The sequence below is a fragment of the Balaenoptera ricei genome, chromosome 5, assembly GCF_028023285.1.
Source record: "Balaenoptera ricei isolate mBalRic1 chromosome 5, mBalRic1.hap2, whole genome shotgun sequence".
NCBI lineage: Eukaryota > Metazoa > Chordata > Mammalia > Artiodactyla > Balaenopteridae > Balaenoptera > Balaenoptera ricei.
Window position 1 is genome coordinate 123,520,039 of NC_082643.1, and position 14,008 is coordinate 123,534,046.

General features: G+C 37.8%; 1 protein-coding gene across 2 annotated transcripts in view; it reads right to left on the reverse strand.

Annotated features, from left to right (window-relative positions):
- The window catches only part of BBS7 (Bardet-Biedl syndrome 7), a 42,667-nt gene extending 33,813 nt beyond the window's left edge, over nt 1-8,854 (reverse strand). For both annotated transcript variants that reach the window (XM_059923527.1, XM_059923526.1), the window contains exons 1-4: nt 8,671-8,854; nt 6,971-7,036; nt 4,377-4,439; nt 2,814-2,989 (exon numbers count right to left, since the gene is read on the reverse strand). In XM_059923527.1, coding sequence (XP_059779510.1) covers nt 2,814-2,989; nt 4,377-4,439; nt 6,971-7,036; nt 8,671-8,706 — 341 coding nt within the window. In that variant the 5' untranslated portion in view covers nt 8,707-8,854. The remainder of the gene's footprint in view (nt 1-2,813; nt 2,990-4,376; nt 4,440-6,970; nt 7,037-8,670) is intronic.
- Nucleotides 8,855-14,008: the final 5,154 nt, after the last annotated feature.

The following is a 14,008-nucleotide window of genomic DNA, read 5'->3' on the forward strand; positions in this document are numbered from 1 at the left end:
GCCATACACAAAAATAAACTCAAAATGGATTAGAGACCTAAATGTAAGACCGGATGCTATAAAACTCTTAGAGGAGGGCTTCCCTGGTGGCGCAGTGGTTGAGAATCTGCCTGCCAATGCAGGGGACACGGGTTCGAGCCCTGGTCTGGGAAGATCCCACATGCCGCGGAGCAACTAGGCCCGTGAGCCACAATTACTGAGCCTGCACGTCTGGAGCCTGTGCTCCGCAACAAGAGAGGCCGTGACAGTGAGAGGCCCGTGCACTGCGATGAAGAGTGGCCCCCACTTGCCGCAACTAGAGAAAGCCTTCGCACAGAAACAAAGACCCAACACACCCAAAAATATAAATATAAATAATAAAGGCCTCGGAAAGCAGAGATTCTCCTAAATTAAAAAAAAAAAAAAAACTCTTAGAGGAAAACAGAAGAAGAACACTCTTTGACATAAATCACAGCAAGATCTTTTTTGATCCACCTCCTAGAGTAATGGAAATAAAAACGAAAACAAACAAATGGGACCTAATAAAACTTAAAAGCTTTTGCAAAGCAAAGGAAACTACAAACAAGACAAAACGACAACCCTCAGAATGGGAGAAAATATTTGCACATGAATCAATGGACAAAGGATTAATCTCCAAAATATATAAACAGCTCATGCAGCTCAATATTAAAAAAACAAACAACCCAATCCAAAAATGGGCAGAAGACCTAAGTAGACATTTCTCCAAAGAAGACATACAGATGGCCAAGAAGCACATGAAAAGCTGCTCAACATCACTAATTATTAGAGAAATGCAAATCAAAACTACAATGAGCTATCACCTCACACCAGTTAGAATGGGCATCATCAGAAAATCTACAAAAAACAAATGCTGGAGAGGGTGTGGAGAAAAGGGAACCCTCTTGCACTGTTGGTGGGAATGTAAATGGATACAGCCACTATGGAGAACAGTATGGAGGTTCCTTAAAAAACTAAAAATAGAATTACCATATGACCCAGCAATCCCACTACTGGGCATATACCCAGAGAAAACCATAATTCAAAGAGACACATGCACCCCAATGTTCATTGCAGCACTATTTACAATAGCCAGGTCATGGAAGCAACATAAATGCCCATCAGCAGATGAATGGATAAAGAAGATGTGGTACATATATACAACGGAATATTACTCAGCCATAAAAAGGAACGAAATTGGGTCATTTGTAGAGAGGTGGATGGATCTAGAGACTGTCATACAGAGTGTAGTAAGTCAGAAAGAGAAAAACAAATATCGTATATTAACGCATATATGTGGAACCTAGAAAAATGGTACAGATGAACCAGTTTGCAGGGCAGAAATAGAGACACAGATGTAGGGAACAAACGTATGGATACCAAGGGGGAAAAGTAGCGGGGGGCTGGTGGTGGTGGGATGAATTGGGTTTGACGTATATACACTAATATGTATAAAATAGATAACTAATAAGAACCTGCTGTTTAAAATAAATAAATAAATAAATAAATGAAAAGTTCTCTTAATATAATTTTTATCAACTTAGTGAAATTCTAAATCTCTTATAAGATTTGAAATTTCATTTTCAAATCCATCTGCATTATAAGCAGGGAAGGATTAATGAGTGGTAATCAATTTTATAAGTGGTCAGTTTTCTTACTGAATATTGTCAAGTTATAATCTTGTTTTCCCACGCAACCTTATCAATGTGGAGATTCAGATAATAAATTTTCAAAAACTGAGTAAAGAACCTTTCCATCCTACCTCTGCCACTCCAGTAAAAACATTTAAGAAACTAGCTAAAGAGACTATTGGCTGGGAAACTCCTTAGCTTCCTCATACCTCAACCCATATACCTTTCTGAATGTGGAGGTATGCTAATAATTAGCTAGTTTTGTTTTAGTATTTCACAATTATCACTGGCCATGTCTATCTAGAAAAGCATTTCAAAAGAACGATATTCTTATTAAGCCACTGAAATTACTTCCATTTGCCACTGTTTAATTCTTATCTAATCTCACCAAACCTAAGTTTTATAGCCCAGACATCAGGACACGTGCTGTGCATTATACAGAATTACATAGGACAGCTATACATTAATAGAACTCTGGATCAGTAGTTTCCAAACCAAGGTCTGGCTGCTTATATAACACGGCTGCATAGGATTCAAATGAAAAACTGTTCTTTTAACCTACTCCTAATAATTCTGATTCTGCAGGTATGAGGTAGGACAAGGAATATATTGTTTAAAGCTTCCAAGGGATTCTCCTAAGTAGCAGGTTTCAAGAACAGTGGATTAGATAAATTTAAAGCCTCTTCCAGTTCTCCATGATTCAAAAACTAAAATTTTAATTGCAAAATTTCACATAACAGGAAGCCATTAAGGAAGTTATTTTTCTCTTAAGAGTCTTACCTGACTCACCTGAAATTATACCTTTTTGGTAGTCATTAACTTTGATGGCCAGCCTTTTAACAAAATGATGCTACCTCAAAATCAGAACTACCAGAGACAGCAAAGCAACAGGAACCTAAATATCTGGAGATTTTCTTTCACTTCTTTTATACTTTGATGATGAATCGTAACTGAACTAATTAGTCAAAAATGAAGCTATAAATACTATAAATGTCTTAAAAAGATAAGATTTCAACACCCAATTGATTCTGTATTGACTCCAGGTCAAATTTAATTTCCGACTAATAAAGTATCTTTAATTATTTCCCAGATAACCTACTAAGATGTGATACTTAATCTGATGTCTGTCACCTATCCAAAATATTGTAAATGGATATGTAAAAATAAAAAAGAGAATAAACATACATAGCTTTAATGCTTTCAGTGAGGTTTGTTTCAAAAGAGAGAAACTGTTTTCCTCTCTTTGTGAAGCCTCTGATTTCAGATCCTGCAGCAATAAAAATTTTCTCCTGGGGCGTGTTAAGAACCCCTCCTAGTTCCAATCTTGCAATCTTCTGCCCAGGTAAAGTCTTGAAGACTGTCTGCAAAAATCATTGAGGAAAAAATTAAGTACACAAATTTATTCCAAGTATTTTCTTTTACCATAAAAAATGCTGTGATTTTAAACTTACAAAATATTATAGTTCTAAATAGGAACACCTTTAGATACAAATGTATCCAGTGGTCTTCTGGGTTTTTTGCTAAATATCTTCAAACTTTGCAACGTTTATTCCCACACACACTGCATTTCAATGACATCATTAAAATCTAAACTCTTGCAACTCCAAGCAGGGTTCGCTAAGCAGCAGCATTAGCGTCACTTACCTTATTAGAAATGCAGACTCTCAGGCCCAACCCCAGAGCTACTGAATGAGAATCTGCATTTTACCAAGATTCCTCAGCTGGTTCCAGTGGACATGTTTTTATACCTTAATCATCTTTTTAAAACTAGTCTCTCCTGGTTCCCTTACAATTTTATAAATTTTAGTAGTATAAATAAAGGACTGTAGAATTTACTGAAAACCTGAGCATATAACTTCATATCTCTCTATTGAATTGGAAACATTTGCATCCTTACTTTATTCCTCGTTATTTTCTATTTTATTATCGGCATCAGTTTCTTCCCTTCACCGTCAATGACTTATACACAGAGAATAAAATATCTGGAAGGATATATGAACAATGGAAACACTGAGTTTCTGATAGTTTTTACCCTCTTCATCTTTTTGAAAATTTCATATAATGTAGAATGAATATAAGAGTTCACATCTCAGACTCATCACTTGTAAACTATGATCTGGGAACATGATGATGTAAAACTCACTTCCTTGGTTAGGCTATATTAAGTGGCAAAGGTGATGCGATGGTCACGTCCATGTTACACTGTTACATAAGACTCCATCTTAGCAGACTGGACAGATTTCCCTGTTGGCCTGAAGAAGCAGTTCACCATGTTGTGAGAGAGCCTGTGAGAAGAGAGCGCATGGCAAGGAACTGTGGGGGGCCTCAGGATGCTGAAAGCAGGCCCTGGCTTATGGACAGCAATAAAGTGGGGACCTCAGTCCAACAACAGTAAAGAACTGGATTCTTCCAACAACTACATGGGCTTGGAACAGGACCCTGAGCTCCAGAAAGAAACAGAGCCCGGCTGTACCTGTGTTGCAGGCACATGAGGCCTCGAGCTTGGACTCCTGTCCCATGAGATAATAAATGTGTTTCGTTTTAAGCCCCTAAATTTGAGGTAACTTGTTACACAGCATAAAAAACTAGTATATCACCCTAGGCTGTCAAAGATGTTTTACGAACAGCTAGCAAATGACTCTCATGCTGCCTGTATCCTCATACTTCATATGACCACTTCCCTCAACCTGTTTTTCATTATGCTTTAGAAAAAATTTTAATGTAGGAGTATTCAAAAGGTACACATACCACTGCTTCTCCCTTCTTCATGCCAAAGCACATAACTACTCCATCATGATCTCCAACAACCACCTGTAACAGATTGAGGAGAATCTAAAATTACTGTTATTATGCCCTACTAACTTATATGGGGAAAACAAGATTCTCAATATATAAATTATGATTTTAAAAGTAGAGATCAGAAAATCTAGTAAAGACATCCCCACAAAAAATATCCACCAAAGAATTGTAAGAAAGGGCCAAAGAGAAGGCTATGAAGAGTCGTTATGGAAGTAGCTGGCTTTCTGTTCTGTTCCTACAAGGTAAACAGAACAAGAAAATCGAGACAAATGGCAAGGAGGCAATTAGTTTTTTCCCTTAACTGGAGCATAAAAACATTTTAAGATTAACCTTTAAAACATTATCAGGCACTTCCCTGGTGGCGCAGTGGTTAAGAGTCCGCCTGCGAATGAAGGGGACACGGGTTCGAGCCCTGGTCCGGGAAGATCCCACATGCCACAGAGCAGCTAAGCCCATGCGCCACAACTACTGAGCATGAGCTCTAGAGCCCGCAAGCCGCAACTACTGAGCCTGAGTGCCACAACTACGGAAGCCTGCGCCCCTAGAGCCCATGCTCTGCAACAAGAGAAGCCACCGCAATGAGAAGCCCACACATCACAGCGAAGAGTAGCCTCCACTCACCGCAACTAGAGAAAGCCTGCACGCAGCAACAAAGACCCAATGTAGCCAGAAATAAATAAATAAATTTATATATAAAAAAAAATTATCAAAATGAGGTTGTGACAGACCTAGTTGATATTTTTAAAACTTTTTATTTTTTATTTTTATTGACGTATAGTTGATTTACCTAATTAAACTTAAAAGCTTTTGCAAAGCAAAGGAAACCATCAAAAAAATGAAAAGACAACCTATCGAATGGGAGAAAATATTTGCAAATAATAAGACCAATAAGGGGTTAATATCCAAAATATGTAAGCAGCTCATACAACTTAACATAAAAAATAACAAACAACCTGATTAAAAAATGGGCAGAAGACCTGAACAGACATTTTTCCAAAGAGGAAATGCAGACGGCCAACAGGCACATGAAAAGATGCTCAACACCACTAATCATCAGGGAAAGCTAATCATCAGGGAAATGCAAATCAAAACCACAATGAGATATCACCTCACACCAGTCAGAATGGCTATCATCAAAAAGAACACAAATAACAAATGTTGGCGAGGATGTGCAGAAAAGGGAGACCCTCATACACTGTTGGTGGGAATGTAAATTGATGCAGCCACAGTGGAGAACAGTAAGGAGATTCCTCAAACAACTAAAAATAGAACTACCATATGACCCAGCAATGCCACTCCTGGGTCTATATCAAAAAAAAAAAAAACCATGAATTCCAAAAGATACATGCACCCTAATGTTCACAGCAGCATTACTTACAATTGCCAAGATATGGAAGGAACCTAAGCGTCCGTCAACAGATGATGGATAAAGAATACTACTCAGCCATAAAAAAGAATGAAATTTTGCCTTTTGCAACAACATGGATGGACTTGGAGGGCATTATGCTAAGTGAAATAAGTCAGACAGAGAAAGACAAACTGTATGATAACATTTGTATGTGGAATCTAAAAAATACAACAAACTAGTGAATATTAAAAAAAAAAAGTAGCAGACTCACAGATATAGAAAACAAACTACCAGTGGTTACCAGTGGTGAGAGGGAAGGAGGAGGGGCAACACAGGAGTAGGGGATTAAAAGATACAAACTACTATGTATAAAATAAGCTACAAGGATATACAGTATAACACAGGGAATATAGCCAATATTTTATAATAACTGTAAATGGAATATAACCTTGAAAAATTATGAATCACTATATTGTACACCTGTAACATATAATATTGTACACCAACTATATTTCAATGAAAAAGAAATAAAATAATAAAATGACCTTTTAAAAAAAAAGTGTAGAAGAGTCCTGAGACCAAAAAGTTTGAGAAGTGTTGCTCTAGTTGAGTGAATACAATAAATGACAATCAAAAATCTGTTGATTTATCCTGATAAAATGTTAATATATAGGAATACTGTATTTATTTTGCAGCTATTAAAATATCCTACCAGTCTACCAAGAAATTATAATTGTCTCATGGAAATCACAGGATTAATATTTCTATAAAAATAATCAATATTGTTAGTTAAATGTAAAGATTAACATCAATATATTTAATTACTCTTAAAAATATGATAAAGTTTTTAAAAAGCATTTTCTCTACAATCTATTGTGATTTTTTATTTCTTTTTTCATATACACAATCTGGTACACACAAGTACACACAGGGTAAGTTATTACCAGAAAAATGGAATATGGTTTTCAACTAGTTTGCTTATACTATTTACTAATTGTACATAATAATTATAATGTCCAAGAAACTTACTGTCTATAAATGTCCCTTGGTATTCCAATCTCTGTTCAAATGAAAAGAAATTCATTTCCATTTTAGCCTTGGAATTTAAAAAAAAACTTATCAATAATGAAGGAAATATAAACCTCTCCTCTGTCAGAGCTGAAGAGATATGGAGAAATCAGTATCTCTACGTTACCTTTTGTGTGGCTCTATATCTTGAAGCAGGAAGTAGCTTCATAGCCTTCTGAGAGGTCACTCCCACCTAAGGAAACACATCAGCTGCCTGGTGAGTGATTTCTGATGCACTAATTTGAAGTTATTAAATCAGAGATTAAAAGGACCAGCAGATTCTAATCATAGTAAGCCTCAGTTTTTTTATTGCAATTAATTAGTGATATGAAATAATTATCAGCAATGAACTTACTTTCTAATGAAATATGCTACAAAAGTCAGAATACAGGAAACAATCAAAAATAGTAAAATTTATGCTATAAAGTTGTCAAGTCAAAAATAATAACGTGGCATTACTGGTAAGATACTTCACACCAAAAAAATATTTCTACAAGCCTTCTTTTACAACTTCATACAGTTGTTAAAGTGTGTTTGTAATTTAAAATCTTTGGAAATAGATTCGTTATTATTGAAAATGAAACATAAAAGATTTTAGCTAAAATACCACCATGCTGATGACAATGACATCCAATCTAACTGATGATGAAGATTATTTTACAAAAGGTACAGAAGATGAAAACAGCACGGTTTGCTCAGCAGGGCACTGTCACTAGTGGTGCATGGTTAGGGCAGGAGAATGGGACCAAAGAGAGAGAAACTGGAGGAGACAACAGACCACGAAAGAATTTACATATAGTATAGGTCTATCCTTTAATTCTGTATTCTAGGGAGTAGTATTAAAGTTTAATCTGATTCGTATTTTTGAAACATCAATCTAGCAATGATGTGAAGGATGGCTTGGAGGGAGGTAAGCTGGAGGCTAGGAGCTATTTCAATTATCCAAGCAAGGGAAGATGAGGACTGAACTAGGGGTAACAGAGATGGAGGGAGCAAATGGGACTGATTCATGAGATATTTAGGAGATAAAAGCAGCAAAATGTGGTGACCAGATGGATATGGAAGATATTAAGATGGGAAGTACCTAGCGTGACTCTCAAGGAAAGTGACAGGACAAACATTTGTACCATTAGCCAAAACAGGATTACTGAAAAAGGAGATGGAGAAGGAGAGAAAGTCTAGGGCTGAAATACTGAGAGGCAGGGTGGTGTAACAGAAGGAACACAAGCTCTGGAGTCAGAGACTTTGTTTCAAATAGAAACTCCATCCTTTCCGCTATCGTGTAAATCACTTTCTCTGAGCCCCTTGATCCTCATGTACCTACTCTGGGAATTTTTATGAGGATTAAATATATGTACGTGTGTTAAGATCTGAGAATAAACTAGACGCTCGAAAACGGCTGTCACTGCTTTTATTATGATCTGGCTCGTGGGGTCCAGCTCACAGTAAGAAACAGGTGTCTGGCGCTGCGCAGAAGGGACTGGGTACAGATGGAGATCAGGGAGTTAGAAGCTGCAGCCGGGGAGGAGGAGAAGGGCCCCGGGGAGGAATCCGGGAGCGCATCAGGACATTCGGAGCATCTTCAGGACCTGGCAGACGCCAGCACCGCGGGGGCGCGGGCTCCCTCTTTCCAAGTCCCCGTGGACCGTCACCAACAAGCCGGAGTTGCCCGTGAACAAGGTGGTGTCTGGAGGGTGGCACCCAGATCCGCTCCTGTGCCGCCGCGTCGGCGCCGAGACACCCCAACAGACGCCAGTGGAAGGATCGAATCCTCTCAGGGAGCGCAGCTCACCCCGCGCAGCGACCGCCCCAACCCCTCAGGTTTACCTGTAAATAATCCGCTCGGTTTAAATTCAGATCCATGACGGAGGCACGGACGCGCTGGGCAGCGCCAGGCCAGGACAGGTGAGGTAGAGGCTGCGGGACCCCAGGCCTCCGAAGGGAAAAAGCTCGCTTCCCACCTGAGGGCCAACGCCAGCTACTAAGGGCTCAGTGGGGGATGCAAAGGCGGAGCGTCAGGGCAGCGGCGTCCTGCGTGACGTCCGTACGTTCCTGCGAGAGGGCCCCGGATGGAAATGAAGCCCCACCCCCTCCCGACAGACCGCCCACTGACTTAACACGCTCCAATGAGAGGCGGAGAGGAACGGAGGGCGAGGTCCAGGAGACCTGAGAAGGGTGGTTCCCAGGGAGACCGGAGACGCAGTCTTGGCTACGCCTCCGCCACCGCCCTGAGCCCCAGGTCTTAAGTCTTTTCTGTGTAGAGCCTTGACTTGAAGCCCTGGTAGATTCTGACCTGTTTCACCGCCACTAGAAAGGATCCCTGAAAGAATTAGGTTTCACCGCCATAGGAGTTAGCTTACAGCAGCATAGGAGTTCTCAAACTTTTGGCCCTAGGAGCCCTTTACAAAACTCATATATGAGGACCCCAAAGACCTTTTGGTTATATGAATTATCTATTGATATTTACCATATTAGAAATTAGAACTAAGTTTCTAAAAAATATATTGAAAAAACTAATGAACTCATTATATAAATATTTTAATGAAAAATAACTATTTTACAAAATAAAGAAAAGTAAAAAGACTGGCTTTGTTTGCAAATCTATTCACTGTTCACCTGAACAGTGAACAGGGGAGTCCCAGATCTACTTCTGCATACAATCTATTGGTATATGTTGTTTTTTGTTTCTTTGTAAGTATATGAAGAAAATGTGGTCCAAACTCAACAAGTGGTAGTTTTTGAAAAGTTAGTTGCAATGTGGAATGTGGCTTCATTATACAACATCCCCAAAAGTCCATTTGTTAATATCATCACAGATTCCATCAGAAAAGTTTTCAAGTGTTGGAAAGTTGTCAACCTCAGATGGCGGATACAAATTTTTGAAAAATTCTAATTTATGTCTAAAAGCTTGAATTTGAAGCATTGGCAACAAATGTCAATTATTTTCCTTGAAATGATAGTTTTCCTTCTTGAATTCACAAGAAAGTGTATGCCAAGTCTAAATAATCATAATTTGTCTGTCAGTCGTGCTTTCAAAAAAAGTGTTCCATGAAAAAAGCAGCGAGTTCAGCTAGCAATTCAAATAATCATACAAGTGCATTTCCTTGAAACAACTAATGTACTTCCGTATTCAGTAGAAATGCTTCATGCATACTTCCCATGTCACCCCACAGAGTATGTACTCGGACTTCCTTGGTGATCCAGTGGTTAAGACTCCGCCCTTCCACTTCAGGGAGCCCAGGTTCGATCCCTGGTGGAGGAACTAAGATCCCACATGCCACGTGGTGTGGCCGAATTAAAATATAAAAATGATATGTACTAAGAGTAGAGGCTTTCATAAAGAACATTTTTACATGAAACTTTGTTTCCCATCAATGTGTGGCCTTGATCCACGCTTAAGTACCAGCAGTATTAACCAATGTTGCTTTTGTACCCTTAGTACAAATGTCAACACAGTGAAAAAGGTAAGTAGCATCTTAGTGTTATGAAAATACCTTCAAAATCACAGACCCCCCCGAAAAGGCCTCAGGGACCCTCTGACTATTGCTGGCCTATAGTGACCCATGATCTGATTGAAAGCTGACCTTCCTTGACTCACTTTCATCAGTCCTTCCTTTGTGCATACCACACTCTGCCTACAGAAATACTACAGATGAATAAGTGGTTTCTGTGGTCTACTGGGGAGAGTTCACAAATGATTTCTGTGGTCTACTAGGGGAGAGTTCACAAATGTTTGTGAAACAAGAATTAAGCCCTTGAGAAGAGGTTCTTAAGAAAAGAAATTATTTCCTACACAGAGATCTGAGAAGGTTTTGCCTAGGTCCCAGGATGTTCCAGACAATTCTTTTGCTGAGACCAAAATAACTCAGTATTGAAATAGACAACAATGCCTGAAGATGGTATAGATGTGTAGAAATTTGGAGAAAATATCAATTTAGACTCAACAAAAATACAGATAAATTTTAGAAGTAAATTGAAAAAATAAAGCCATAGAGGAGATAAAATAGAATTGTTATAGAATTCTATGGAATTTAGGGGGTTGGAAGGTGTATTAGTTAGATAGGGCCACCATAATAAAGTAGTACAAACTGAGTGGCTTAGACAACAGAAATTTATTTTCTTATATGATCTCACAGGCTAGGATTACAAAATCAAGTTGTCAGCAGGGAACCAAACCAATCCTCTGAGGCATTTTTCCTGGGCATGTAGATGGCCATCTTCTCCCTGTTTCTTCACATGGTCTTCCTTCTGTGTTGTCTGTGTCCTAATCTCCTCCTCTAATAAGGCCATCAGTCATGCAGGATAAAGGCCCACCCCAGTGACCTAACTTTAACTTAATTATCTCTTTAAAGGTCCTTTCTCCAAATACAGTCACATTCTGAGGTACTGGGGGTTAGGATTTCAACATATGAATTTGGTGGGGGCCGGGGGGTGGGGGGGAGGCACAATTCAGCCCATAACAGAAAGGAATTTGTTTCATCTTAAAAAGAATAGAAGAAGCCACAAAGAAGAAACAGATATGAAAAACAAAGATTAGACATTTCAATATGTCACAAAAATTTTAAAACAAAAAAATTTAGGACTTCCCTGGTGGCGCAGTGGTTAAGAACCCGCCTGCCAATGCAGGGGACACGGGTTTGAGCCCTGGTCCGGGAAGATCGCACATGTCGCGGAGCAACTAAGCCCGTGCACCACAACTACTGAGCCCACGTGCCACAACTACTGAAGCCTGCACACCTAGAGCCTGTGCTCCACAACAAGAGAAGCCACTGCAATGAAAAGCCAGCACACTGCAACAAAGAGTAGCCCCCGCTCAATGCAACTAGAGAAAGCCCGCGCACAGCAACGAAGACCCAATGAAGCCAAAAAATAAATAAATAAATTTATAAACAAAAAACAAAAAAATTTAGGATAAATATGTGCAGTTAGTATCTTAATAAACAATTCATACAAATATTAAAAAAAAGAAATATAATTATTCTAATAAGAAAAACATGAACAGACCATACACAAAGAAGGTGGCTGCTGAACAAACATATAGAAATTTGTTACCTTCACTTGTAATCAATAATATTAAAGCAAGATACCTTTTTTTGCCTTTCAAATTGGAAAATAAATTTAAATGATACCACTATATGCTGTAGAGAGAGCGTGTTCTCATCATCCATGATGCTTCAAACTAGTAATAAAACCCTTTTCAAAAGCAACTTAGTAATGTATCTCCAAATCTATAAATTATGGGGTGACATTTTTAACCTATAACCCCCATTCTGGATATTTAGTCTATGAAAACAACACAAAATAGGTTAGAAGCCATGATCGAGGCATTATTTAAAGTAGGACCCTAACTGTCCAATAATAGGGGAGTATTGCATCCCTCCACTTTCCAGGCTACTATTCAGCCATTGAAAGTGAAAATAATGAAGGCTGTATAGCAATGTGGAAAGTGCTCAGGATGATAATTTTAAAAGAATATCAAATTGTGTGTATACTATGACTTCAATTATAGGAAAAGACTGTTAAGAAATATACCAAAAAAACTTCAGTCGGTTATAAATTGAAGAATTATGAGCTTCTCCTCCTGTTTTTTTGTTTTCCATAAAGTGTTTATAAGAGTCATCTGTTTAACTCTGCATAGTTTCCAAAGTACACAATCCACTGTCCCAGTGATTGCAAGTTTCTGATAAAGGGTATTCTAAGATGGTGAGTACCGAATCTTCCCACCGTCTATTTTCTTGTTTCCCTTTTTAGGTCCTGGCAGTTCATGTTAACAATTTAAGGAAAATGGTACCGATATCAATATTGTTATGTTTTTGTATTATAACAAACAAACCATCAAAATGTCAAAAACCTGGTGAAGTGGACAGACATTATCTTTTTAAAAATGATGCTTGGGAAGTGTTAATAGTATTCCAGGACTGGGTGAAATCTTAGAAAACATTAATTCAATGTTTTCCCTTTTGCATTCACAAACTATTTTCATAGTAGTATATAATCCTTCAAAGCCCTTAGGAATTTTAATAATAACTTAATTTTTTCACTGTGTGGTTTTGCAATTAATTTTGTATAATTTTTGCATAGAAATGTAACTTTAAAGAAAAGGTATTTAGATTGCTATTTAATTAAGGTGGCATTATAGAATTCATCTTTATACAATATTTATAATATTTGTAATAAAAACATAGGCTGGCAATGCTTATTTTCCATTTAACAAGTGATGCCCACTATTTATTTCACTTTCAGTTAATTGTGTAAAAGATGAGAGGTTTTCTTTTGAAGATCAACTTTTAAAACATAGAAATGAGGCTATGACATATTATCAAAAATAAATAAAAAGAGCTTGTATGATATGCTACTTGGAATTCTTTCATTCTGCATCTAGAAAAGGTACTGTGTTCTGTTTCAAAATAATGAGCAAAGGTTTCAAACTACTAATTTTAAGCACTTCTCAAATAATTAGCAGGGTGGGGAGTTTTTATTCACAATAAATGAAATGCAAAGTTAGACAAAATTGCCACTATATTTTCTCTTTTTAAACATGTCTTAAGGTAGTAGCGACATCTTGGGGGGCTACATTAAAAAAAACCAAAAGCCAAAACAAAACAAAGCAAAAAAAACCCCAAAACACAACACAACACAACAAAACAAAACCGCAGATGATTGCATCTCAGATGTGATAAAAACTGCCATGAGACAAATTTACTGAATTACCATGCACTTCAGTAACTTATAACCTTATGTTGTGGTCTTAAAGCAATCACTGTAAGCATAAATTAAACAACTCATTACTAAGAATAGAAGCATTAAATTCGTTATTCATTAATTGCGTTAAAACCATCAACACAGCTAGAGGTGGTTGGCTGAGTGACTGAGTCATGAGTATACATATTGCTCTCCACCAATATGTGGTACCAATTTGGAAACTCTCAAACTCTTGTTTTAAAAGAAAAAAAAAAAAAGACAATTGAAAAAGAAAAATAATAAATAGCCCTTTTAGACTGACTTTAAATAAAAGCAAGATATGGAAACAGAGATCATTACCACCTTGGAAGATGATATTAACCTTCTGAAACACCTCTACAATGCCCAGAGACCAGGAACCCCTGGTGTAGCATAACCCTGTTTGACTGGACAATGTATGAGACCAGAGAAGTTAAGTGATTTG